Raw genomic sequence first — 27841 nt, 5'->3', positions numbered from 1 at the left:
ATTTTTTACACCTTGCGTTATAGTATTAGCGTTTTAGTAAGGACCCCTAATTTTTTTTGAAAATATATTGTAGCCCATGTTCACCTAAGACAGTGTAGCTTCCCAACGGTGAAAGAATTTTTCAAATCCGTAAAGTAGTTCGGAGCCTAATCAATTCAAACAAACAAACAACCAAAAATATTCTCTTTGTAATATTTATTAGGGTAGATGAGGTTTCCGACGTTTCCTTTTGAGTTTACAAACTTCGTGGCAAACTTAATATACTCTGTTACGGCTATGAAAATACAAAGTAGAAATTTTGCATTATGAAAAAAATATTGTTTTATTGAAAGTTTCATTGATTCTACATAAATAGGCATACACAGTAGGTTTGAAATCGTTAAATTATTATTATATTTTCCTAATATACTTTTATATTACAGTATGCGAAATTAAACGGTTAGGAATAATTTAAAAAAAAATTAATCCTAATACTTGCCTACCGTTTAATGGTGCATCATGTCTATTCAGATGAGGTAATGTAAATTTCACAACTAAATATTTGTTAAACACAACCTTTTTTTTACCAAGTTATACATATATAAAACAAATAAACAAGGTATACATGTAAGTAAAAAAAAAAAGTAAATTAAACTTTTATGTAAAAAATATGAAATATTTTTTTCTAATATAAAACATACATATGTAATACCTATATAAGTATTTGTGTAATTATGTAATATTTGGCGCTACTTATTTAATTAAATTTTAATCATATTCTAATTTTAATTCGTTTTCGATTTTAACAACTTAATCATCGAATTTATTAATATTTCTTTATATATTTACTAGTTATATGTTTGTGTGTATATTTTGTTTAATATTCTTAGTAAAATTGATATTTGGTTTACATCACAAGCCGTTTGCTTCTTTTTCCTACTTGTAAGCTATTAAAGAGTCTATTAAATGTGTACGAGTCGCCTGATTAGCTGATAAATATGCATAGCATATTTCTATATTTTATATGTGGTCCATATACTGCCACATTTTCATAATCATTTAGAGATACTATAATGCATTTGTTTGCAGATTTATAAGAAGAGTACATTACTTTGATAGCCAAGCATACTTTTATAATAGCATGATGTCTATAAGTGTGAATTGTAATCTTGTAATCAAAAAAATTGAGCTACCACCAGAGGAAGGGATAATAAATTATGGAAAAATAGCACAAATAAAAAAACAAACAAAAAAATTGATGAGTCCATTATAATCTTGATAATCTTTATGGAAGATGTTCCGGATTTTGATTCAATTAAACTTATCGGAATCAAAATGAATTTTTTAGTTTGATTTTGATACGAAAAGGATTTCTTTTTTTAATTTTTAAACCGAGTTGGTATGCAGAAGAGGGCAGAAGTGGATATTAATTTATTTTGTTTGCAAAAATATTTATCGAAAAGCACATGTATTTACTCGTATATTATTATTGTATATCTATTTCAGATCTGAAATTATGAAGATATTAAAAAAATGTATATCTAACATTTTTACCAGAACTTTAACACCACTTTGAGATGTCTCTCTTTATAATTTATAGTAGAGTGCAAATTATTTTCAAAATTGTTAAGTTATTATTTTATCCTACTAACAACTCAATGATTAATATTTAATCCCCTTGGCTATGATAGTCAAAGGGATTCTGTGCTTTAAAGTGAGAATAACTAGCCCTTATTGAATAGTATATAGTATATGTAGAATTCGAAAGTTTTGTTATTTAATAATCTAAGAATCTCTCAGCTTCATTTTTTGTTATAATTTTGACCTTATCGAAACTTATCATTTATCAGTGCCACCTTTCTACATTTCTAGAAAAGCTGAATTGGTATCGTAGTTTAAATGTTTTTAGTGATATCGTCAAAAAAGATTGACTCTTTTTGCTTGCTCTTTTGTATTGACTAACTTGTGAAAAATTGTAGAGAAGCCCCGGAAATTTATTCAATGTTGATAAGATATTTCACGAAGAGAAGCGGTGAGCAAAGGTAAATTAAAATGTAACAACAAATTGACAATTTTAACTTATTATGAGAGTGTCTTGGCATAAAGAGAATTTTGAATTGTTAAGCGTTTTAGAATTTATATGTAATATTATAGCTTTAATTTCGTTTTTAGATATAAATAGTTTATATGTTCGAATTATAAATGTAAGCAATAAAAGATATAAGAAATGGTCTTTATCAACTGCATAAAAATTAATGAGTGGAATGCAGATGTGGGTAAAATTAAGTAATTCGTACAGTATTGTGGAACATCAAATAATGAATTTTTCAAATATTGCTAAAACTTATTCAGTAAGCTCTAAATTTTAGTTATAGTAGCTAAAAGAATGAACAGCAAGTTTTGTAATCTTCACTATAAACCTTAGGAACTTAATGGATTCAATCACACATTTTACAATATATATGAGAAAGCTCTATAAACATTTTGCCTTATTATTTGCATATATTTTTTTATATGTATACTTATACCAAATAGAAAATTGGAATTAAAAGTTTGAAATCTAGATTTTAAATAAATTTTTTTTATGAAAAAATTCGCAACTCTGAATAGGAAGGTATACATGCAATCAGTATCAGCGTGATGCTAGAAACATATACTTATATGCATTTTATTGTTAAACAACTAATTTAGTATTTGGTTTGAGCACAATGTAATAGCTGTTCTAATAAATTAATTAATTATTGGATTTCTTAAAATAACGCTATACATTGCATACTAATTAGTAACACATAAACTTAAGTATTGGAAAAAGAAAAACAAAAGTTTATATAATATAATATATATTAACAACTAAATGATATTTTAAATAAGACATTTATATAATATTTAAGCCAATTATTAGAAATAAAGGCGACACTTTTGCACAGTTTAACCACAAGCTTATACATTCACCGCAACTTTATATGGAAAATATAGTGATTCTTATTAAAGGGTAGATATTTTTAGAAAAAACTAATTGCTTTCATTTACAACTGCCAAGTTTCAAGACGAATACAATTAAATTTGGCATCACATATGCAGTTTATATTTATGTACCTACACTCTTTAATGCATCTAAATCTATAATTTCGTTCTTTCACAGCTACAAAAGGTAATACTTATAAGCTATTTTGAAATATGAAAATATACATACATACAAATATATGTATGCATACTTCAACTTATGCATAATAATTTTGCACTAATAAAAACGTGTTGTAAAATTGATATATAACATACTTATTAGTTTGTCTTTTTGGTATACTTGCTAATTGCTACGCAGCGCATCTTCGGTGCAACTAATTATGTATATGTATATATATAATATATGTATTTATACTCGCATGTATGTACATAAGTTTTTATTCTTTTAGATGGCACTCTTGACGGTCATGCCCGGATTTCGTATGCATATGAATGGTATGCCGAATTCGAAATCATTTTTAGGCCAATACTTTAGCATCGGTTGCCGTTGTGGCAGCTCGCTTTCGACATAGAAGTACGCGTACAAAACTAAAACCGTATATGCAGCGATGAATATGAATATATGCCAGAAACCATGCAGATATGGAAAATTAATAGCCGACCAAGCATCGCAGAACATTCGGTCGTTGATCCAACAGAAAACTGCAATCAACCAAACGGCGGTGCAACGCAAGCCCAGCCGATAAACACGCTGATCTCGCACTCTGAAAGCAAAAGGTAAAACACATTAACACACATATGTTACATATATGAAATAATTATGTAAAAGGTGAAAATGTAACAATTAACAATATAACAATTACACTTATATTATAATGAACATGCTATTCTTAGCCATAAACTACTAATTACCATACATATATACTTATATGTACATACATATATATGCATTTATACGTACTTCGGCACTTTTTTTTTTACTTTCTTAAAAAGTTATTACATTTTATATGTTTATTGGCAAGCTTCGACAGAAAATTGTAGTGATTGTATAAAACAATATTGCGCTTCATACAAGTTTTAAAAAAAATTAGTAAAAGAGTTAGATAACTGCAATGAAAGGAAAATAAATAAGAATAAACAAGAAAAAACGTTAAATTCGCTAGCGCCAAAGCTATAATACCCTTCACAAATCAAAAAAAGTTTTCCATTCCGGTCAATTTGTATGGCACCTATCTGAACTTGATTTTGGTTGTTTAGTTTGTATGGCAGCTACATACTAAAGCTAAAGCCATGTCCCAATATTTTATAGGGTGTTCGACATTTCCCTCTGGGTGTTATAAATTTCGTTCCAAACTTAATACGAGTATGCCCTGTTCAGTGTATAAAAATGTTCGAATGGGATTTAAAATTATATATTAGCTATCTTCGGAAAACTAAAAGTGTGATAGAATTAATAAACGAATAAATCAAACATAAGTAGATATATCGGAATAAAACTTTCTACAAATAATGTTTTGAAGGTGTGTGTGGTACCTCTCACCTATAAATCGAAATCGGACAATAACTTCTGAGGACTCTAGATACCTTATATGTGGAATTCAGTGTTTATGGCTGACTTTATACCGAAAATATTAATCAATTAATTAAATAAAACCTGCAGCTAAATAATGGTTAAAATAGGTTCAGTACTTACGGTTGCCCCACATGCTTATGTATGCACCTAATATATTGATGTTCGAACGTGCACTTGCCTTTGTTCTTAACAAAATTAAGTGAACATATTTTCTTAGATACATAATAGTTTGGAGCCGAAAATTGGTCACAAGCTTCCAAGAATTACTCGAGCTTCCATATAACAGATATATTGATTTTCGATATTCTTATTAATAATAGGTCAATGTGCATATTATCTTAATAAAATTCGATTACTTTCTTTGCCTTCGGTGCGTAAAGGAAAAGTAAAAAACAAAGCAAAAAAGGCTAAGTTCGGGCACAGCCGATAACAACCCCAACTTGCGAGAATTAAACGCTTGTGATATATTTAGTGGTTATAAATTTTGCATAAGTTTAATAGTTTCTATAAGGCATAATTGCGAACCGACTGCGTTCGTTTTTGGTATCAAATCCACTTCCGCTCCAGTGTCGTTAACATTACTTGCTTTAATAATTACTATGAAATAACTACTAAAAAATATACCATATTTAATAAAAATTAGTATATATCTCATATTAATTCTGGGGAAAGTAAGTAGTAATTATGGCACGCTTAAAAAAACATACCCACTTACACATAATAATAATAATAACCCAACGATTACCCTCCTCCCGCCCAACCGACGCGAGGGGCGCAATCCGCATACGTGCGGAATTAGCCGAGTCAGAAAAGGCAAGAGAGTTTTTTAAGTGTTGAGTTCTAAAACTGCTCAGCTACAGAAACAAAAATTTCAAAAGCTAAGGTCTAAAGTTACAATATAATAAATTGTTACATTTTCGTTTATTAAGAGAAAACAATAAAGTCTTTTTAATTTTGAAAAGTGAGTGAGATAAGTCAAATGTGCTGGAATGAGAATTAAAATCATGACATATACGGCGGAATGGCTCGTTTAGTTCAAAATTTGATCTACAGGATTTTAGCAGTAAAGGTCTAAACTGCCTCGAAAGGCGAACCGGGATATTAAATTTAGTAATATATGAATATGTTACTTTAGAAAGTGTAGGTAGATTAATAAGTTTTAAACGACTAGTGTATGGAGGTAGACTTACCCTAGCATCCCATCGGAAATGCGCTAAGGCGAAAAGTGAAAGTTGTTTTTGAACCGATTCTAACTTGTCAGAATGGATTTGGTAGCTAGGGTTCCATACCACAGAGCCATATTCCAATATAGGTCTAACCAAAGTTGTATAAAGTGTTTTAGTAATATACGGATCTCTAAATTCTTTAGATCAACGTTTAACAAAACTGAGGACAGCTTTTGCTTTCAAGACCATGGTATCAATATAAAGACTGAAATTAAGCTTAGGGTCCATATTAACTCTCAAATCAACATAGTTTAAAACTTGCTCTAGAATATGGTGTTTTATTACATAAGAAGAGGGGTGCACAGATCTACGGGAAAAGCACATCGTCTTACATTTATTGAGATTCAATACATTGACCAATTGTTGTAGTATTAAAGTATTTAAATGCTACCAAACGATTTTTTGTACCATGTTTAGCTCCTGGGCAATCGATACAGTGCTTACATGACGGTCGGACTCGACGATTTCCAATAATATCATCGATATTTTCGACACCTAGTCTTCCATAGGGTATATTTTTGACATCAAAATTACCGGAACGGAATAGACTTAACCAAAATTGCGCATAATTAACTCCTACCGTATCAGGACCATAAACATTATTCACATTTTCAGATTTTTTTAGTACGATCTTACCTTTCTAGCGCCATATAGTGTAACCGAATGGTACTTATACACCGCCAGATATTGATTAACAAAGCCATCTATTGAAAAAATAATGGGTTTCTTTTTATTAGAGCTGATATTAAAATAAACCTAATCAACTGAAATGAAAAATATGTGATTTCCAACCCAAAACGTTTAAATTTTATTTATAGGTATATTGGGTATACGAGGACAAATTCAACCAGTAAGACCAAGGTCTAGATGGTTTTCATCAAAATAGCTGGAAAATCGCTAATCACTATATCGGTTATATTGAAGCTAGGAAAATGGCTGAACTGATTGTATTTACTTTTGACAGTTCTCAAATAAAAGTAGGCCCGACTAGTAGAATAGTCGTTAACCTCATTTTGGGGCACAAGGACACATTGTTATCATAAAAAACATTCTTACTGAATTTCAATACATATTGAGCGATATTTTCGGTAAAAAGTCACTCATAGGCAATAGGGTCTACATATTCGGTATCTAGGGGCTTCGGTTTCGACAATTTGTAGATACGAGGTGATGTACTTTTATTTAAGCATCAGATGGAATTTAAAATTGTGTTATATTGGCAGTAGGAATGGCTGTATTCCGATTGGGCCAGTTTCACACTGTAACATAAGATCATCAAAATAATGTTGTGCACTAAATTTAAAATTTAAAATAAAAACTAAATTTATATAAACCATTCAAACTATAATAACCAAGTTCGCTCAGGGTAAATCTTTTTGCCATCCCTACCCCCCGGAGAAAATGGGTGAATTCGGATTATAATCCCGCCCACTCCCTACGTAACGATTTTATTAGAAACTATTAAAAGTGTGATAAATCTATAACTAAAAGCGCCAGATACATATAATTTTATATACGAGATGGTATGAGAGGGTTTTATAGGAGTCGGTGTCAAATTTGGACGATGGGCGGAGGATCTTCATACTCATATTTGGAGAGATTTTCTTAGAGGTGTCTAAGCACCCATTTTTTAGAGTACCAAGATTAAAATATTTTCGATTTTTTTTACCCATCCTAATGTATATACTATAAAATAATTTACATATGTATAAGTTTTTGGTGCTTATGCACTTAACTGTAGAACATTGAAAAATTTGCAGCGATTTTTATATTAATTGAACTGAGGTGTAGAAATAAATTATGTTAAGGTCAATTAATTGTATTGAATATTCGCAATTTTGCACGCGATATTGCGAACTTTTCGTTGATTTGTTAATGGAATATAGACATTCGGACATGTATCCCAGCTCGCTTATAGAAGAATTCAATAAAGGTAAACCAAATATGAATTGGTGCTTGCACAGACGCTATGTATGTTTAAGTGCCTTTATTCAAATTTTGGATATAATTTAAAAACGTTAATCTAACAATTTTCTACAATATATATTGTTTGCATTTATTTTGCCTGGTCTTGCGTTAGAATGTTTTGAAATAGAATCAATTGTCAACAATTTGAAGAAAATTAAAATATTTATTGCAAGGCAAAAATACGCTTTGGAGCTGAACAACCACCTTCAGTCCACTATAAACGTTTTTGTTTCAATTAAGGATCATGTTGGTAGATCCAAGTCTCATCTATAGTAATAAACAACGCAAAAACGACGGTTTTATTCTACTTAAAACGCTTCAAATGATGCTGAGAAATTTGTTTTCGATCCAGTTTTTGTTGAATTGTTAACGTGTGCGGCACTAACTTTCCAAACAGCTTTTTCATGTGTAATTCTCCATGTAAAATATGAAGTACTCGTTCGTCTGAGATGGCTATGGTATTAGAAGTTTCACGCTTAGTCAAACTTGGTTCTTCACTAACAATATTATGAACTTGCTCACTGATTTCTGGTATAGTTGCGGTTTTCAAGCCTCGTATGATCGCGTTTAAATTCACCAACTCAAAATTCAATGGCGTCAAGGCTAAGTTTAGAATATTTATTTAAAAGCCAGTTTAAATTTGCTGCTCTCATTTTCATAATAGTTATAATCAAGCTCATTTGGTAATGACATCCTTTCTAATCTGAAATTGTTTACTAAGTATTTCATTTAGTGTTCTTACAATTGGGATTTGCTTAGGAATATTTACAATATATGCTTTTATGTATATATGTATGTATGTATATGTATAGTTATAAGCCTTGTAAGCCGACAAACTTTGACGGAGAGCTGATAAGCTGCGCTTTGCCTGCCTTCTTTTTATTCTTTTTTTATTATTTTCAATGACCTTGCTTGCAATTAATTCCAAGAACACATTGCGTGTTATGTGTGAATACAAATTGTGTTATTGTTTTCTAAATCGGAAGTGGTTTAATTAAAAAAAATGTGGAAAACGGTTGGCCTCAAGGGCCATCCCTGCAACTTCCCACTAATTTCATACGTTAACGTTCAAATTTCGCTTTTTTCACTGCTTTTGAGTTTAATGGGAGTTTAGTATAACACTATTTCCCAAATTTCTCAAAGATCAATCAATTTTGGTGATTTCTTTCGTTAACGATTTCTCAAGGTTTAGAACTGATTAGTTTTTGGTATCGATCGGTCAAGTCGTTTCGAAGTAATTTAAAAAAAGGATTTTTCCGAAATTTTTCGTTTTCGATATCTCGCAAGTAAATCAACCGATATAATATTATGTATCTTGGCAACATGCCTATGCATATTAATTTAGATTTAAGTTTACAAGAAAACGTAAATTTTATCATAATAATAGTAATTATTAATTATATTTATCTGCATATATCACCTTTACTATTAACTATAGCACTAAAATTGCACTGAGTTTCGAAATATTGTTACCATTTAGCATAGTTATTATAAAAAACGCTTACCTTTGCAGCTCACGATACATCATTATCATTGTTGGCACGCCCATAGCCATTAGTACAAAAGCATTAACTATGGGCTTCCAAATTGACATGCCCGTCGCGAAAATCGCCGAAAGAAACATAAACACGCTGAATGATTTTCTATCAATAATAATTATAACAATATTAATATTTTGTTTTGCAATTATTAAAAATATAAAATATGAAATTTTAAATTTATAGATACAAAGGGTGCCACAATTATTTAGCTTAGTCCGAAAAAGGTTTTTTTTTTACAAAATTTCGAGCACAAGTTTACCGGTGAAACATATTCCCAAATTTGCTTGCCACCGAACATTTGTTTCCAACTAGTCAGTTTATCATCATATATTAGGTCTAGTAAAAAGAAATCCATTATTTTTCCAATAGATCTCGCTTTTAGTAATCTGTATTTCGCGTTGTATAAATGCGATTGACTTATTCAATATGGCGTTAGAAAGATAAGATTTCGTACTAAAAAAAACGTTTTGTAATTGGACACCAGTACAGAAAAAATACGCCATTACATTATTTTACAGGTTTTTTTCGATGAAGGCGAAAACACAACCCAAACGGCTTAAACTGTGTCCTAATGCTGTAGGAGTCAATCATGTGCAATTTTAGTTAAGTCGATTCCGTACCGGTAGTTTTGATGCCAAAGATGCATCACGCTCTGGAAGACCGAAAATATCGATAAAATAATGGAAATCGTCATCCAAACGTCATGTAAGCACTGTTTCGATTGCCAAGGAGCTAAACATGGTGATACTATTTAAATAATAATGATACAAAAAATCTCGGGTGCCACACGGGTTAATGCAGAAAATCTCGTGGACCGAATTTTTATCTGCGAATCGCTGCTGAACCGCAATAAAATCGATCCATTTCTGAAATGGATAGTTACTGGTGATGAAAAGTGTTAACAATTGGATCATCTAAAGTAAGCAGTCGCCCAGAAGTGGCTAGCATTGGCCGATAAGAGAAGAATTGTGTTCCATCAGGACAACGTGATTCTACACCCATCGATATTGACTCGCCAAAATAATTTTGCTGATGGAAAATTCGTATCAAGGGAAGCTTGTGAAAATGGACTGTCCCAATGGGGTTTCTATGAGAGTAGATGTTTATTTCACCTAAATGAGATAATTTTAACTGTGATAAATACAACCTTCAATTTAATATAAAAATAATACATTTCTTTTCAAAAGACCTTATATTATGGAATCATCCTCCAAATTTAATCTAACGTGCTAACATAACATGACCCATCGACTAGTATATGTCTTAATACGATCCGATTACTAAAAGAGTTGACCAGATAAACTAAAGGTTTGATACCCAAAATATAGTTATACAGACTTACAAGTAATAATATGTGTGCATATTTCTGAGTTCATATTTTTTGAGTTTTTCTTTTACTTACCGGTCATTACGGAAGACTTTTGGATAATATTTTTTTGGGAAGAACAAAGAATAAGCAGCCATAAAAACCCATAAAATCGCCAGCTCATCAAGTAATTGGCCAATTAAACTGAGCGTTGCATGGAAGTACATTGAGCTTAAACCCACTATAATAAGTAGAACCCATAGCACGTGTATACCAGGTGTTACGAAACGCCCATACTCCTTAAATAAACATATCAAAACTGGTGGCAGGAGCAGAAACAGAAAATTACTTGTCTGTAATGACAATGGTAATATAATATGTACAATAAGTATATAAATAGTGCATTAATACAATTATATAAAATATTAGGGTGGTCGATGAATGTTTTTTATGCTTTTCTTTAAAAATATTACTAAACAATTATATATATGTAGATATTTATGGTATGTGTCAATGTGTATAATGAACTATGTAAGTGTCTAATAAACAAGGAAGAACGTTAACTTTGGTTTCACCGAAGTTAAAATTCTCTTCACAAACAAAAAAGTCTCCATACAAGAACTACATTTTTATCCATCTGTTCGTATGGCAGCTATATGTTATAGTGATCCGATCGGACATTGTAATTTTCCATACAAGAACTTGATTTTGATTGTTCACTTTGTATGGCAGCTACATAACAAAAGCTATAGGGATCAGATATCGGCGGTTCCAGAGCGATATCTGAAAACCTAAGGGACTAGTTAGCGTAGACAGACAGACGGACATGGCTAAATAGACTCAGCTCGTCACGCTGATCATTTATATAAATATTTTATAGGGTCTCTGACGTTTTCTTTATGTTACAAACTGTGTGGCAAACTTAATAATCCCTGTTCCGGGTATAATACTTATTATACACATTTATTACATGTACATATTTATGTAATGGGTGTTTTTTTTGAGGTACGAGTATATAATTTCATTGAGCGATAACTGGCAAATAAATCACAAGTGTTTGGCATTAAAGTTCGGTACATTGGCGTAAATATCGTATACTCGAAAAGGTATTACAAAATTGACAAGACAATATGGTCCTTATAAGACGCAGTCTCTGTACCATATGTCCAAAACCCTATTCACAGCATAAATGTCACAAAATTGGCAAAGTAAAAAAAAATCCTATGTTTACTCGATTTAAAATTTTTATACCTATAAAATAATATACTTTTTCTATATACTTCAGTATTAATAAGGAAATTAATTCACTTTCTTTCTTAATTCACACCTGATAATTTTGAAATTACGTTCATTTCTCAGCTCAATTTTTACTCAGTCTAATAAACGGGTGCCCTAGTAAAGCGTTCGCATGACCTTAAGGTGTGAATTGAAGAAAGCGATCAATTAATCATATTGTACGCATTTTAGTATGCGCTATTATACAAATTAAATATGCATTTACGTAAATAGTTGTGTACTAAAGCATATGTGACTTAATTTTTGCTTGCCGTGTTTTGCTACCCATTCCCAGGTAATTATAGAATATATAGTCAATACTTTTAGCCTTCACCTTGACATTTCGATGCGAAAAAGTTTACATTTTATTAATTAATTGTTGAGTACCCACGCATAATATATATTTAAATTTTATTGCTTATTTACCATAGAATAGGTGTGCACAAAAAATTTAACATTATTTAAGAGATAGGTAGATGCCGGCAGCTAAACTAACAATATTTTCTGATAACTGATAAGTAAAAAACAGGTGTAGCACTTCATAAAGAATGACAGGTGTGAAATTGGGATAGGTCAGATTAGGTATTTTTATTTATGTTTTGACTTATAAAATTTATTAGAAAAATACGTAAATATTAATGGGTACTGTGACTATTCTAATATTAATTCTTAATGAAACTACCTCGTGAAATGCTTTAGTAATTTGAGGATATATTTATATTTATACCGAATTAAATTTTTAGCGTGTTATTTGCTATATTTTTAATTTAATAAAAAAGGTCCTACACTACTGCAGTGATTGTGGTCAACTCCGTGGTTAAAAACAATAAATTAAAAAGAAAGAGGCTAAATTTAATATATTGAATTGATGTGGAAAACGTTAACCAAAGGATCGGAATTCATTATATTAAGGATATGAGGTTTAAACCAAGTTTAGGCCAATTCCATTCTAATTCAGCGCTAAGCCACATAATTTTTATGAACACTTCTCCATTTAATTTCATTAAAATGTTATATTTTGACCAACCTGAACGGTTTAAAGTCAGGAGGAAATACGGAAATCATTATATGGGGATTGCATTAATTTGGACATTGTTCCGGTAAAATATACATATTTTAAAGTAATTTTATATATGAAAAAATATCTGCCACATACTAATAAAATGCTCCATCAACAAATTAAATGGAGTAAAGTCAGCTGGATGTTTGAATTTAGTCGATATTAGTTATATAGGGGTTAGATCAAGTTTTCACCCAATTTTATACATTTTAGGCAGCACTGTTATTAGAAAAACACAATTTCTCATTTTTTTTGAGATAGCTCACATATTAATCGATCATATGTATATGCGGTATAAAGTCAACCGAAAGTTCTAAAATATTTATATTAGGTATATGGCGACTAAGGGAAGTATTGGCCCGATTCAACACATTTTTGACATTCAGACATATTACTATCAGCAAAGGATTCTCTTCGAATTTTTATTATATATCTAACACATTGACCGATATTTTCGGTAAAAAGCCAAATGTAGGCACTGGCACACATATTCGGTACTTATAAGCTTGAACAGTTTTAGTTCGATTTGGACAATTTTTGATCATAAGGTCGCACAGTTCAAAGGCACTATTTGTGCAATGTTTTATCCCGTTATATTGATTGGTACTTTGTACCATTTTGGATGTACAATTAAATTTCTCTGACACATTTAGTTATTGATTTATCACACTGTAAGTTGTTTTTGACAAAACAGTTTTATGGGAAGAGTTATCATACGATTTCACCTATTTTCACACTATCGTATCAAGGGTTAAAAACATTTGTTCTGTGCAAATTTGGCTGATATAGCTTTATTGGTTTGAAAGATGTAAACATTAAAGTTATTAAGGGGCGTATACACGCCCGCTTTTTAAAGATTTTCAATCCACAAGTGCCCCTTCTTAATGAGATTCGTTGTGTCACATTTGAGTTCTGTATCTTAATTTTCGGCTTATTGTAGTTATAGTATGTATGTTGTGTACGTTTTCGATGAAAGGCGTTTTGTGGCCGTGGCAATAGTCCGATTACGCCCATGTACGAATCCGTCTTTACTTTTTTGCCAAGGAACATGTGTAATTATATCTTAATTTTTACTCAAGTTGTCGCTTGAACAGACGGTCAGACAGTCAGTCACTCGGAATTCAACTCGTTTCGCCATCCTGATCATTGATATATACATAACATATATCTAGCTCGATAATTTTTAGGTGATACAAACAACCGTTAGGTGAACAAAACTATTATACTCTGTAGCAACATATTGCAATAGTATAAAAACTCAAAGTGAAATTTTACACTAGCTGTGCCTCTTAAATAATTTTGACACTTACTAACCGTTTGCGTATTTTTTGGAAATCTCAATTTAGTACAACTCTATCTATGAATCGCTTGATACCGAATCAATACGTCGAACAATAACGCTTTACATTCAAAATAGTCCTTCAGTAGTGTTAACTCAATGTGTTTATCGACGAGACCTATTTCACAGAAATTTCATCCGAGAGCCATGAAGTGTCATTGCGTCAAACCTAGGGCTTTTCACTAGGTTTGGCGAAGGACGAAAACGAAGAACCCAGTGGGCTTCCAAAAGAGGCTGTTAAATCAAAAAGTCCAAAAAATATAGATGATCGTAAAGGAAATATGACACTCTAAATGCATCAAAGGAAATTTTGAATACATTTTTCATGAATTTTTGGATATGCGACAGATCATTGCATTGCTGTTTAGATTTAATTTCTGAGTGTCAAAGATCAATTACTAGAATTTATTGTTTTCTTATAATTGCGAGAGTATAAAATGTTCGGTTAAAGCCGAACTTAGCCTATCCTTACTTGTTATAATTAAGAATGACAATTCTTCAATTTTTTTAAAACGCTAAACCAATAGAATTTATTACATATTTTTATAAACAACTTAAAAATTTTAGTAAGGAAATTTATTACCTTAACTTGATGACATAGAAATGAAATGATCCGCCCAAAAATCACTAATTAGAATGAAATATATGTTCCCTGTTTAGAATTTATTTGTATGTTGGATGTACAAGTATTATGTGCAATCAATTTCAATCAAATAAAATTTATTTACGCCAACTTCTTATCGGCCTCTAAACACAAGTGTGAATTCTTATCAAACCCTTTGTGTTTTGAAGTAGTAGCTAGAGAAGGATTGAGAAGAAAATGTACAAATAAAATGTCAATGAACTTATTTACAACTCTACTTGCATATGTACGAGTATATTTGAAGATGACATATCCCTACAAGAAAAGTGACAGTCATTTGACCGGTAATATGGCAGTCACAGCTGAAATAATTTTGTCAGCGCGCAGAACAAAGCTTCTATCATTTTCGTAGGAGCCTTGTGCAAAAACTAATGTAACAAACGCATGTGTGTGATTTTGCATCTCCCTTTAACACATAGATATTCGGAATTGATTCACTATATATCTTTACTGCTCACTTTCATGCCTTTTTCTGAGTTATTGCTGATCATAAGACCATCAAAGCTGCAATTTGTCAGTTATGACTGAAAAGCAATCATAGCTGTAATTTGTCAGTTATGACTGTAAGTCTATCAAACCATATAATTTTTAAGAAAACTTGTTCACTTAATTTTATTAAAATTTTACATTTTGACCAACCTGAACGGTTTAAAGTCAGGAGCAAATACGGAAATCATTATATCACAAGTGAAAAATTCTTTTGCGCAGTATATAATACAATTTTTATTTCTTTAATAAATTAAAAAAAAATTAGTTCTAATTAGTTATAATAATATACATACATATAAAAAAGGGGTGCAACAAATTTATAATTAAATATTGAATTATGAAAAGCAATTTTCACTTGATTCCATGCTTGCTCTTCTCAAAAGCTCTACTGTACGTGTTTCTCCAGTTCATGGATATTTTAGAATTTAAAAATACCTCAATAGAAATGAAAATTAACTAAAAATATAATTTAATTTGAAACTTAATAACAACTTACGTATATTTATTTATTTTTTAACACAAAAAGAGTTATTGCACACGCATGCACGGAATAACAACTACATAGGTATTTCACAATTTATCGAAACTCCTATTGAAATGTGTGTCTCTTTTCAACGTATACAAAATTTGATTTTGGAAAAATTGTAAACATTGACAGTCATTTTGCTGTTAATTTGGCTGTCAGTGGTGACAGTACTAAAGAATGCAGCTATTTCATTCTTACATATGTAAAGCTATAGTAAGCAATATAAATGGTATGGGTCTCTTTTTAACAATAGCAGTGTACTGACATACAAATGTGAATGTATTGATGAACCCATCAGCAGTTTCTTGTAGGGATATATTATACATATGTACATATGTATGTTGGCTTGCACAATGCTTGGTTAATATGCATTGAAAATGCAAAAGAGGCAGATAAAATCGTGACCTTATTCCGAATATAAACACGAACGATGCGTGCACAGTAACTAAGGAGGAACTAAGGCCATAAGATTTAATTTCCGATTGCCTAACCAATCATTACTCAGTTTCGTTAATAAACGCCTATTTATCGGTCTATCTTTTAGCCTATCTGCCAGAGTAAGCGATTCAAATTTTAAATTTGTGTTAAACTTGGTCCTCGTCTTTTTCGACACCGACAAAGCTACATACCATACATACTAATATTGGTGCATAAACGTTGGGCTTAACATAAATCCATCAAAAACGGCCATCATTCTTTTCACAAGAAGGAGAACTCTTCCAACCCTGAGAGCACCACCAGATAGTCAGATCAGAAATCATATATGGAGCGGCAATGTACGCGTCAAGAGTCTCACTCACAACTATTGAGAAACAGCTGACGAAAGTGCAGAGACTGGCAGTGATACATATGCATTCACTGCTGCAATGTGCACTAGCCCAAGCGCTCCACTAGTGGTGATTTAGGACCTCACTCCGCTTCATATAGTTGTAGAGATGACAGCAAAAATATCTATTTTAGCTACGCTGTGGTAAGAACAGAGTAATAATCGCTCAGAAACATTGGAGAGAGTCTATCGTTGGCACTCTTTCCTAGAGACGACATTACCAAAAGCATTTACGCTTTACGGCTCGAAAACGGTAGATGGAATTGGGGCTAATATAGTGCGACCACCTATCAAACTGTCAGTGTCCAAGGGCAGGTTTCCAATCCATTTTCAAGCTGAATTATCACAGATCACGAATTGTCATTCTCAGTGATAGTCCAGCGGCACTTCGGGCAATCACGTCAGTTCAAATCAAATCAACAATGGTACTGGAGTGCATAAATTGCTTAACAGGGTTGATACTGAAAACTATATCCTACTAGCATGGATCTAGTGAGCTTGCCGATCTCCTGGCAAAAGAAGCTGCGGCAACCAGTCCGATAGGACCGGAACTGTTCTTCGCTGTGGGCCCCACACTTAATGATAGGTGCTACGGAAAGAGGAAAGGGTCAGTAGAAAACGCTACTGGGAGAATTTGGTACAAAACTGTTCAAGATAATAATCGGCCTTCCCAGAAACAAATTAAGGTAGCTTGTGTGATTTTATACTACTATTAGAATCCTACTTCATGGATCTGTATTGCTTCTGTGACCAAAGAGCAGAGGCACCAGAGCACATACTCCTGGATTGCTGGCTGGCAATCAAATCCGGTCAGCGAACACATTACAACCTTTAACCCAGGAGATTTACTAAACTTCTTTGATTTGACTTAGTTAAACGAAGTGTTGTAATAACGAGAGAGGGCACAATAGACTACAGGTCGCAGTGCATTCTTCAAATTTTAATCTATCTATCTATCAAATATTCGGTTTTGCCCGAACTCAACCCTTTCTTAATAGTTTTCTATACCTTTTTTTCATGGACAGCTCTTCGGTAAATAACCGCTTTCAAAAGTTTACACGTACATTGTAACAATTGTTAAATAGTGAAGAATTCAATGTACTTGTATAAAGACATGTAAATAAGTAAGTACAGGCTTATCGCACCAGAGCTGTACTCTTGATCGCACTTGTTAATATAAAATGACATTTATACATTTATTCATATGAGTACATGCTAATTTGTACAATTTGATATTACACGCTCACTTTCCATATAATGGTATTTTCAGAACTATTCAATTCACAATTCAAGCATGCACTAAGCAATATATATGACTAAGCGTGATATATGACGCAAAATCAGTCTATATTTTCTCTATCAGTTCCCAATTAGCTCAGGTATACTCGAGAATATATTTTCAAGCAAAAATATATATAAAATAATACCTCTGACCGACATAATCAGCATAACAACATGCCACAGACTAATAAAATGCTCCCAGAGTGTCAATAAGGTACCTCACATAGTGTAATATCAACAATCTAAATGGAGTAAAGTCAGCCGGATGTTCGAAAATCCTTGTATTAGTTATATAGGGACTAGATCAAGTTTTCAACCAGTTTTATACATTTTAGGCACAAAGATACACTGTTATTAGAAAAACACAATCTCTCATTTTTATTGAGATAACTAACATATTGGTCGATACATAATTGTGGTATAAAGTCACCCGAAAGTTAAAAAAATTCAACACATTTTTGACATTCAGATATTCTACTATTATTTTAATTATACATCTCCCATATTGACCGATATTTTCGGTTCAAAGGCACTATTCGTGCAATGTTTTATCCCGTTATATTAATTGCTTCTTGATTTGTATTCCGGAAATTGAAGAAGTCAGATGAAATTTAAAATTGTGCTATATAAGAAGTAGGCGTGGTTGTAGTTAAATTTCCTCCATTTTCGCTGCGTAACATAGGAAAATGAATTAGAAGATTGTTATGTACTGAATTGAAATCAGTAGAACAGGTCCCTAGATTCGTGATTTTAACTAAAAGAGGGCGGTGCCACGCCCACCGTCCAATTTTGCCAATGACTCCTATAAAGCTCTCTTGCGCCATCCTGGATGTAAAATTTAATGTCTCTGACGCATTTAGTTGTTGGATCCTCACACCTTTAATAGTTTTTAACAAATTCGTTATTCGTATTATTTTCACACTACCGTAAGAAGGGTTGAAAAAATGTGTCCTGTGCAAATTTGGGTATAAGTGGGATATATACGTTACACTTATTAGGGGGCGAGGCCATGCCCCCTATTATAAGATTTTCAAACCACAGGTGTATAAACTCAATGCAGAATCCTAAATGTCTTGCCACTGGTGGGGGATAGAAAATTCTTTATTAAGCTAAGAATATTTCCATTAAAATTTTATTTTACTAAATTCATCGCTTATATATTATTTTTATACTCTCGCAACTTATTGCAACAGAGTATACTAGTTTTGTTCACCTAACGGTTATTTGTATCACCTAAAACTAATCGAGTTAGATATAGGGTTATCTATATATGAATAATCTGTCTGTCCGTCCGTCCGTTTGTCTGTGCAAGCTGTAACTTGAGTAAAAATTGAGATATCTTTATGAAATTTTGGTACACATGTTTTTTGGTACCGTAAGACGGTTGGTATTGGAGATGGGCGTAATCGGATCACTGCCACGCCCACAAAACGCTATTAATCAAAAACAAATAAATTGCCATAACTAAGTTCCGCAATAAGATACAATACTGTTATTTGGTACACAGGATCACATTAGGGAGGGGCATCTGCAGTTAAATTTTTTTGAAGTGTGCGCGGTCCCGCCCCCTAATAGGTTTGATGTGCATATTTCCTAAACCGCTAAAGCTATAATAACAAAATTCACTGGAAGCAAAGGTTTTTAGCACCTGTACCTACAGTGTGAATGGGTGGTAGTTGACCTTCTACCGAAAATATCGGTCAATCCACAAAGAAAACGAGTATACCATTTGACTTTGCGAGAGTATAAAATGTTCGGTTACATCCGAACTTAGTCCTTCCTTACTTGTTCAAACTATCTTAAATAACTAAATATATGTGTATGTGTGTATGGGGTTGTTTTTAAGTGCACATGGCTTTTTGTAATCAATTGCCTAAATGTATATCTTGGGTCAACAAGTTATCATACGAATACATCTTAATCTAAGTAAATATGTTTGTATTGTTAATTGTTGACTGCATGCGTATTGCATATAAATGCATTCCTGCCTCATATAAATGTATGAATTTTGTGTATGTTACGTGTTTGTTTATGTATGTATGTATGCCTATTAAATATATTTGAACATACATATTTAATATTAGTGGACTGTATTTGTTCTTACATGCTTCTTATCTTATCTTATTTTATATTCTTAGTATGTAATAACAAAAACTAAATGTATTGCTGCACACCGTATAAGTGGGGCCCTTTTGGTCACAACGCAAAGTCTTGTTCTAATCCTTCAAGAATTTAAGTAAGTGAAACCCGCAAAAGAATAAAATATAATGTAAATAGTCGGAAATAATCAAAGTAAAATAAAACAAAATAGAGGGACCTAAAAGCCTTAAGGAGTTATACTACTCTTAAAATAAGTGGAAAAGCTTGTAAAGCGTCCATATTTCAAGATGACGTGCTGTGCACATGGAGCAAAAAGAAAAGTTTAAACTCATTTTTCTAAGACCTACTTTTTTCGACCAGGTACAGAAGCATAACTCATTCAATATTCATTCATTGTATGTTATTAGCTTTTTTCTTTGCAGAAATACGCTTAGAAATCTGTTCATACCTTCCTATTGGCTATTAGAAAGAAAAATTTATCTGAAATTAGTAGAAACTAGGATCGAGCTCTTGTCATATGTAGTTGTAATGCATATTCTTAGCTACTTTAGCATTGAGTATTAAATATACAAATCCTAAATCAATAAATACAGCGCAGTTTATTTTTTTTATTAGTAGTGGAGCAATAATTATTGAAGTACTGAAGTACGCTTGGGCTACTGATATGTTTTAATTCCCAATTCGTTCGTCATATTATACTACGTTTGCAAACTGTTTATGATCGATTGTCGTAATGACGATTAATTTCTCTTCTATGCACTTTTATTACCTCTCCATGGCTAATGTACTACTTACTTATCATAATAAATTCTAATAATTAGAGTTGGTTTTTATACTCAGGCAACATGTTGCTACAGAGTATAATAGTTTGGTTTGTATCACCTAAAACTAATCGAGTTAGATACAGAGTTATTTATATATATAAATGATCAGGATGACGAGACGAGTTGAAGTCCTGATGTCTGTCTCTCCGTCTGTCCGTCCGCCTGTGCAAGATGTAACTTTAAAAATTGAGATATCTTCATGAAACTTAGTATACATGTTCCTTGGCAAAAAAGTAAGAACCAGTTAATCGAAAACGTATAAAGTGCAATAACTACAATAAGCCGTAAATTAATATACAGAACTTAAATTTGACACAAGGAATCACATTAGGAAGGGGCACCTGTGGTTTGAAAATCTTTAAAAGTTGGGCGTGGTCCCGCCCCCAATATTAATTGAATGCACACATCTTCCAAACCAATAAAGCTATTTCACCAAAATTTTCACAGCATTCTCCATATAGCGGTTTTGTAAATACTACTAAAAGTGTGATAAATCAATAACTTAATGCGTCAGAGACATTAAGTTTTACATCCAGGACGGCACGAGAGAACTTTATAGGAGTCGATGTTAAAATTGGATGATGGGCGTGTCACTTCAGAATATGCACGAATAGTGCCTTAAGTATGCCACTTAATGAAAAAAATTGTTCAAGGCCCTAGGTGTCAAATATGTGGACCCAAGTACCTATAGTTTACTTTTTACCGGAAATATGGGTCAATGTGAAGAATATAATTCGGAGAAAATCCTTTCCTGATAATACTATGTCTGAATGTGAAAAATGGGTTGAATCGGGACAATACTTCCCTTAGCCGCCATCTACCTAATATAAGGATTTTCGAACTTCCGGGTGACTACATACCTTATATATCGACCAATATGTGAGTTATCTCAATAAAAATGAAAGATTGTGTTTTTCTAAGAGTATCTTTGTGCCTAAAATTTATAAAATTGGGTGAAAACTTGATCTAGCACCTATATAACTAATATCAGAATTTTCGAACATCCGGCTGACTTTACTCCATTCAGATTGTTAATGGTATGTGAGGTACCTTAATGAAACCCATTGAGCATTTTATTAGTATGTGATATTGACAAAAATAGATAAAATTGGGTCAATAGTAACCCCAACTCCCAAATACGAAATATAATGATTTTCGTTTTTCTAGCAAGTTTTATGGTGAATATGTTGTTCAGTGTGTAAGTTACATATTTAAACAATTGCTTGAAAATATGTTCTCAAGTATACCTGAGTATTGTCCAAAATAATGCAATCTGCCCGTCCCTTTTTCTGTCCCCAATAAACCCCATATAATGATTTCCGTCTTTCCACCTGACTTTAAACCGTTCAGGCTGGTCACAATGTAATATTTTAATAAAATAAAATAGACAAGTTAAACTTAACAACTAAAATATAGCAATAAAATTAAGTCTAAGTTAATGATCTTCAATATATGTAAGTCAAGAAGATATCAAATTTGTGAGTAATTTGTTCAGCACTTTTTGTAGTAACGAATGCGAAATTCTTCAGACTGAAAGAGGTTTCCCGGGTTTTGATTCTTGCATACTTGTTGTGTATGTACTTGTGTCAGTAAACACATTATTAAGTAGTTATAAAAGAGTATTACAAGTTATAAAATTTTTATAAAAAGTATTTATTGCGAAGAATATTATTGGTATTGTACCTTATGTGGTGTTATTAACATACTTAAAAAAATGTGAAATAACTCTTTTCGAACAACTTTGTAAGAGTATTATGTATTATACATATACATACAAGTATATATATATATATATATGTATATATACATATGAAAACAGGAGTTGCTGAGGTCAATTAAATTATTTACTACTGCTACAACACTATTGAAAAGTTTTTATGGAGAGTCCAATTTGTCGAGAACTCAAGTATTTCTGTTTTTCAAAGCATTCAGTGAGATTATTTTAAGCTGTTTACATCCTTTCAACCCAAGGAGCCAAATTTAATATTTCGTAGGTTTAGATTAACATACCATAAATGATTTAAAAAATGAGCTAAAAATCGGAAAGCACTATATCGGATATATTGCGGCTAGAGGAAGGTCTGAACTGATTGTATTAACTTTTGACATTAGTCAAGTATACTCATAAATATGGTCATTACATGTAGCATATGGGAGCTGGGGCAATTCGTGGACCGATTTCACACATTTTCGGCAATAAACTGTATTGTATCCAACATTATACGTTCACTTAATTTTCTTAAGATTTCCTACATATTGACTGACATATACGGTATAAAGAAAACCGAAAGTTTGAAGTTCGTATATTAGGTATATGAGGGCTACGACATATTATTACCATAATCACATATTATGTTATATGAGGGCTAGGGGAAGTATAGACCCGGTTTTGAAAATTTTTGTTCAAATTACAGGTTACTATCAGAAAAAAACGCTCTCTGGATTTCATTAAGATAACTCATATGTGAACTGACATATACGGTATAAAGACATAGGCTCTGAGGTTTACATATTCGGCAGCTGGCAGCTTCAAAAATCATAGTTCGACTTCGGTACGAGATGGCATATCTTGTAGACGTATTTAAGCAAAATTTAAAACTAACTATCCACCAAATTTAGTTGATATGTATCAAGACTTCCTGAGTTATGAAACTTCATATAAAGGTTTTTACATTAAGTTCTGTGCACGCTTCCGTGTTATCTGGAGTTGTCGCACTTTAACATAGGTTGTTTTCAAAATAACCTTTGTATATGTTAGGGAGTAAGCGTCCGAATTCATCTATTTTCACGCTGTATAAATGTTATATGTATACCTTAAAATAATTAATTAAAGCTCAACTTTTTTTGAATGAACAACGAAAGAATACTTTTAAAACAAAACAAGAATATTTTACAGAAATCTATGATTTTTCCTTAGAGGGCGTTTTCAATTGATATTGGTGTTTTAATTCTTTTTCCAATTTACTAATTTTAATGATTATTTGGTGATCGTCGATAGTTGTAATTCGCGGTTTCTTAAGCTTAAGTATTGGGCTCGTATCGGTCTCTACGCTAACATATTTTATGACTTCATACACAATTTTTTAAGTTCAAACTATACTTTCTAAAATTTTCTTTCACTTTCTTATTATAATTCCTTTTTCATTTATATTTGCAATAACGATTTTATCGGAAATAATAATCTGAAGGCAAATAATTATACATTTTCTTAGGCTTGTAGAATACTCTACACTTCATCTGTCACATGTATCCACAAATTTTTCTAAATATACGTAAAGAAATGTTATAATATTTACACACAAGGACGCATATCTCTGGTAAATATTCGAAATTAATGATAGTAAATAAATATTACCTTATGCGTAGACTTGTTTATCGCACACACACATGCGATCGCATCGATTAATAAGTTTATGAACGATTATGTATGGATTCGAAATGATTTATCAGCTTTGAGCTCAAATAAACGACTAGTACCAAGATAACAATTTTATAACTCAGATTATAACACTCACTGATTATACCAGGATTTACGAACAATTTTAATAACGTCGTAGCGTGGTATCATGTATGTATGTCTATTGTTACACAAATACACTAGCATTTAAAAGTTTCCGGTTTACAACCAATCAGTTATCTCTTTTACTTCGGTAAGAAACAAATATTTAATGAAATATTTTGTAAAACGCCAGAGCTCCATATCAAAGAAGAAAATATCACTTAAACATAATTCGGGCGTTAGAGACCATAGCAAATGCAAAATCCAGTTATTCACTGCAATTAGATTTTTATACTCTCGCAACCTGTTGCTACAGAGTATAATAGTTTTGTTCACCTAACGGTTGTTTGTATCACCTAAAACTAATCGAGTTAGATATAGGGTTATATATATATAAATGATCAGGATGAAGAGACGAGTTGAAATCCGGGTGACTGTCTGTCCGTCCGTCCGTCCGTTCGTGCAAGCTCTAACTTGAGTAAAAATTGAGATATCTTTATGAAACTTGGTAGACATGTTTCTTGGTACCGTGAGACGGTTGGTATTGCAGATGGGCGTAATCGGACCACTGCCACGCCCACAAAACGCCATTAATCAAAAACAAATAACTTGCCATAACTAAGCTCCGCAATAAGATACAAGACTGTTATTTGGTACACAGGATCACATTAGGGAGGGGCATCTGCAGTTAAAACTTTTTTTAAAAAGTGGGCGTGGTCCCGCCTCTAATAGGTTTAATGTGCATATCTCCTAAACCGCTAATGCTATAATAACAAAATTCACTAGAAGCAAATGTTTTTAGCACTTCTATTGGCGGTATGGAAATAGTTGAAATCGGGTGGCAACTCCGCCCACTCCCCATATAACGGTACTGTTAAAAACTACTAAAAGCGCGATGAATCAAGCACTAAACACGCCAGAGACATTAAATTTTATCTCTGAGATGGTATAAATTGGCTTTATAGGAACCGCGTTCAAAATTAGTCAGTGGGCGTGGCACAGCCCACTTTTAGGTGAAAACCCATATCTTGAGATCTGCTCAACCGATTTCAACCAAATTCGGTGCATAACGTTCTTTTCATGTTTCTATGTCATAGTGCGAAAATGGGCGAAAACGGACTACAACCACGCTTACTTCCCATGTAACACCATTTTCAATTCCATCTGATTCTTTCACTTTCCACTATGCAAATCAGGTAACAATGATTATATCGGGGTAAAACTTTGCGTGAATAATCCAATTAAAGTATGCCACCTTGCGGCCAAAAATTGTCTAAATCGAACCAAAACTGTTCAAACCCCTAAGTACTAAATATGTGGACCCCAGTGCCTATAGTTGACCTTCTACCGAAAATATCAGTCAATCCACAAAGAAATCTCAAACGAGTATACCATTTGACTTTGTGAGAGTATAAAATGTTCGGTTACATCCGAACTTAGCCCTTCCTTACTTGTTTGTAATTCTAATTTTCCAAAATGTGAGTGCCCTGTGCTCACTTTGAATATTGAAACAGCTGATATAAGCACTATTCGTAGATTGTTGTTTGCAAATTTAAACATTGAATTTTAGTTGTTACGTATGTATTTTAAACCAGTGAAAGAAGCAACTGCTGGTAGAAAAGAAGCCAAACAAGAAATACCCTTCACAGGTGCATTGTCAAGAAGGTATCTTGTCAAACATAAAATAACTTCCATTTTTAGGTATTTTGAAACGTTAAAAGTACTGGTATGTATGTATGGTATATGGACATGTTTTCGAACATCATTTTTGTATAAATATGTACTATGTGCTTAATACTAAGCCTGTCAACTTTAAAGCACGTACATATGTATGTATTGTATATGGTATACATACATATATCACCCAGATTAACCACTAACATTATTTTGTTTAAAGTTCAAACACATACACACGTATGTATATAAAACGTAAAGCTTGTTAACTGTATACATATGTTACAGTACGCAGTTTTTTTTTTTTTTATTCTGAATAATGTATTTATCATGTCGTAAATTTTAATTGCGAATGTTTAAGTTATATGTATTTGAAACACTTCTTTGTTGCGTATATATATTTATTTAGCAACTTTCGATAAATAAGTTCAGCGCCCTAGCATTTTATCTTAACCGGAGACTTTCATATTGACTTGTATGTATGTACATATGTATATAAATATTTCTATTAAAGGGATAGATTGATAGCAACGAATAGATAAACAACAACTTCTGGTTTCTGAAAATAATAAAAAAAAAAGTAAAGGTGAATGAAAAACCAAGTAAGGTGAGGCTAAGTTCGGGAGATCCTAAACAATAGGGTATATGCAGACCGTAATAATTTGTATAATTAAAAAAGTGTGAAATATTTCGATACGACTGCAAAAGTTTATTATCAAGCGTGAATAATTCAATATTTATTAATAGGTGACTCATATTATACTAACGTAATATTCTCGCTTATTGTTATGGGGATATCTCACATATCGAAAATAGTGTCAAGTTTCTTGTAATAAATTATTTCTGATCATCTCGCTAATAGATATTTATATACATATATATGTATGTATTTAGTTTTGGTTCGTTATAAATATCAAACATATATTTGTACTATTACATTAAAAAAAGATATTGAAGTTTACCTAGATTTGGTAATTTAAAGTTTAACTAGCTAGATACCCATTATATTACCTAACGGAAATCATTTAAAAGCCATATTTCAGATTCCGTTTCCGATATAGAGATACTGCTTGCATACATGCATGCGAACACGATTACTTATTAACTTATGTATGCAAATAGACGTACCGTATTTACAAATTCTGCTATATTTGAAGATATCAGATAATTTCCTTCACACCAATCCACAGGAGAACTGCCATGTTCCCAGGCCATGATGTAAATATCAAGAAAAGAGCTTTGCGAAGCCAATTTGGCGGTATATTTAAATACAAAATATTAATTGTATAGTATTTTATTAAACGAATATTTTACACTTTTAAAGCAGTATTTACTTAATTTTTATTTTATTTGAATTATTAGTATGCTATTTTTTAAAACCCGAATACAATTAATGCAAACAATTATGGACAACTAGCTTATTTTCTAAAAGCGTTCTTGCTTGATCAGATAGCATACAAATAGAGTAGAATCGATTGCGTTTAGTTTTTTATCACTGGTTTTTATTATATAATGGTTAATAAGTTTTTTAAATAAACTATTTTTTAATTACACTTCATCCGTTTATATAGCGAAAGAAATTAAAACACGCAAGTTTATTATTTCCTATAATTGTCTATATGCGACTGCTTGTGTCGGGCGCTACAAAGGTGTTTTTACTAATTATATGCACATCGATGAAGACGCAAAACAAAAATACAAACTAAACACTGATAAACACCTTAACAGAGTACAAACGAATTTATTAA

At 32.0% G+C, this 27841-nt stretch overlaps 1 protein-coding gene across 2 annotated transcripts; it reads right to left on the bottom strand.

Annotated features, from left to right (window-relative positions):
- Positions 1-296: 296 nt before the first annotated feature.
- Positions 297-27841, bottom strand: bwa (alkaline ceramidase). Of its 2 annotated transcripts, XM_014235376.3 has the most exons (4): positions 27222-27838; positions 10654-10910; positions 9216-9353; positions 297-3707 (listed from the first exon to the last, which is right to left on the bottom strand). In XM_014235376.3, exons 1-4 carry the CDS (start codon positions 27306-27308, stop codon positions 3389-3391), a joined length of 801 nt encoding a protein of 266 aa, XP_014090851.2. In that variant the 5' UTR covers positions 27309-27838; the 3' UTR covers positions 297-3388. The 2 variants fall into 2 exon arrangements, with proteins under 2 accessions (XP_014090851.2, XP_014090859.2); XM_014235384.3 differs by lacking the exon at positions 9216-9353 and having other exon boundaries at positions 27222-27841.

The sequence above is a fragment of the Bactrocera oleae genome, chromosome 3, assembly GCF_042242935.1.
Source record: "Bactrocera oleae isolate idBacOlea1 chromosome 3, idBacOlea1, whole genome shotgun sequence".
Classification (NCBI taxonomy): domain Eukaryota; kingdom Metazoa; phylum Arthropoda; class Insecta; order Diptera; family Tephritidae; genus Bactrocera; species Bactrocera oleae.
The sequence above is the reverse complement of the archived record's forward strand: the minus strand, read 5'-3'. Positions and strand labels throughout refer to the sequence as shown.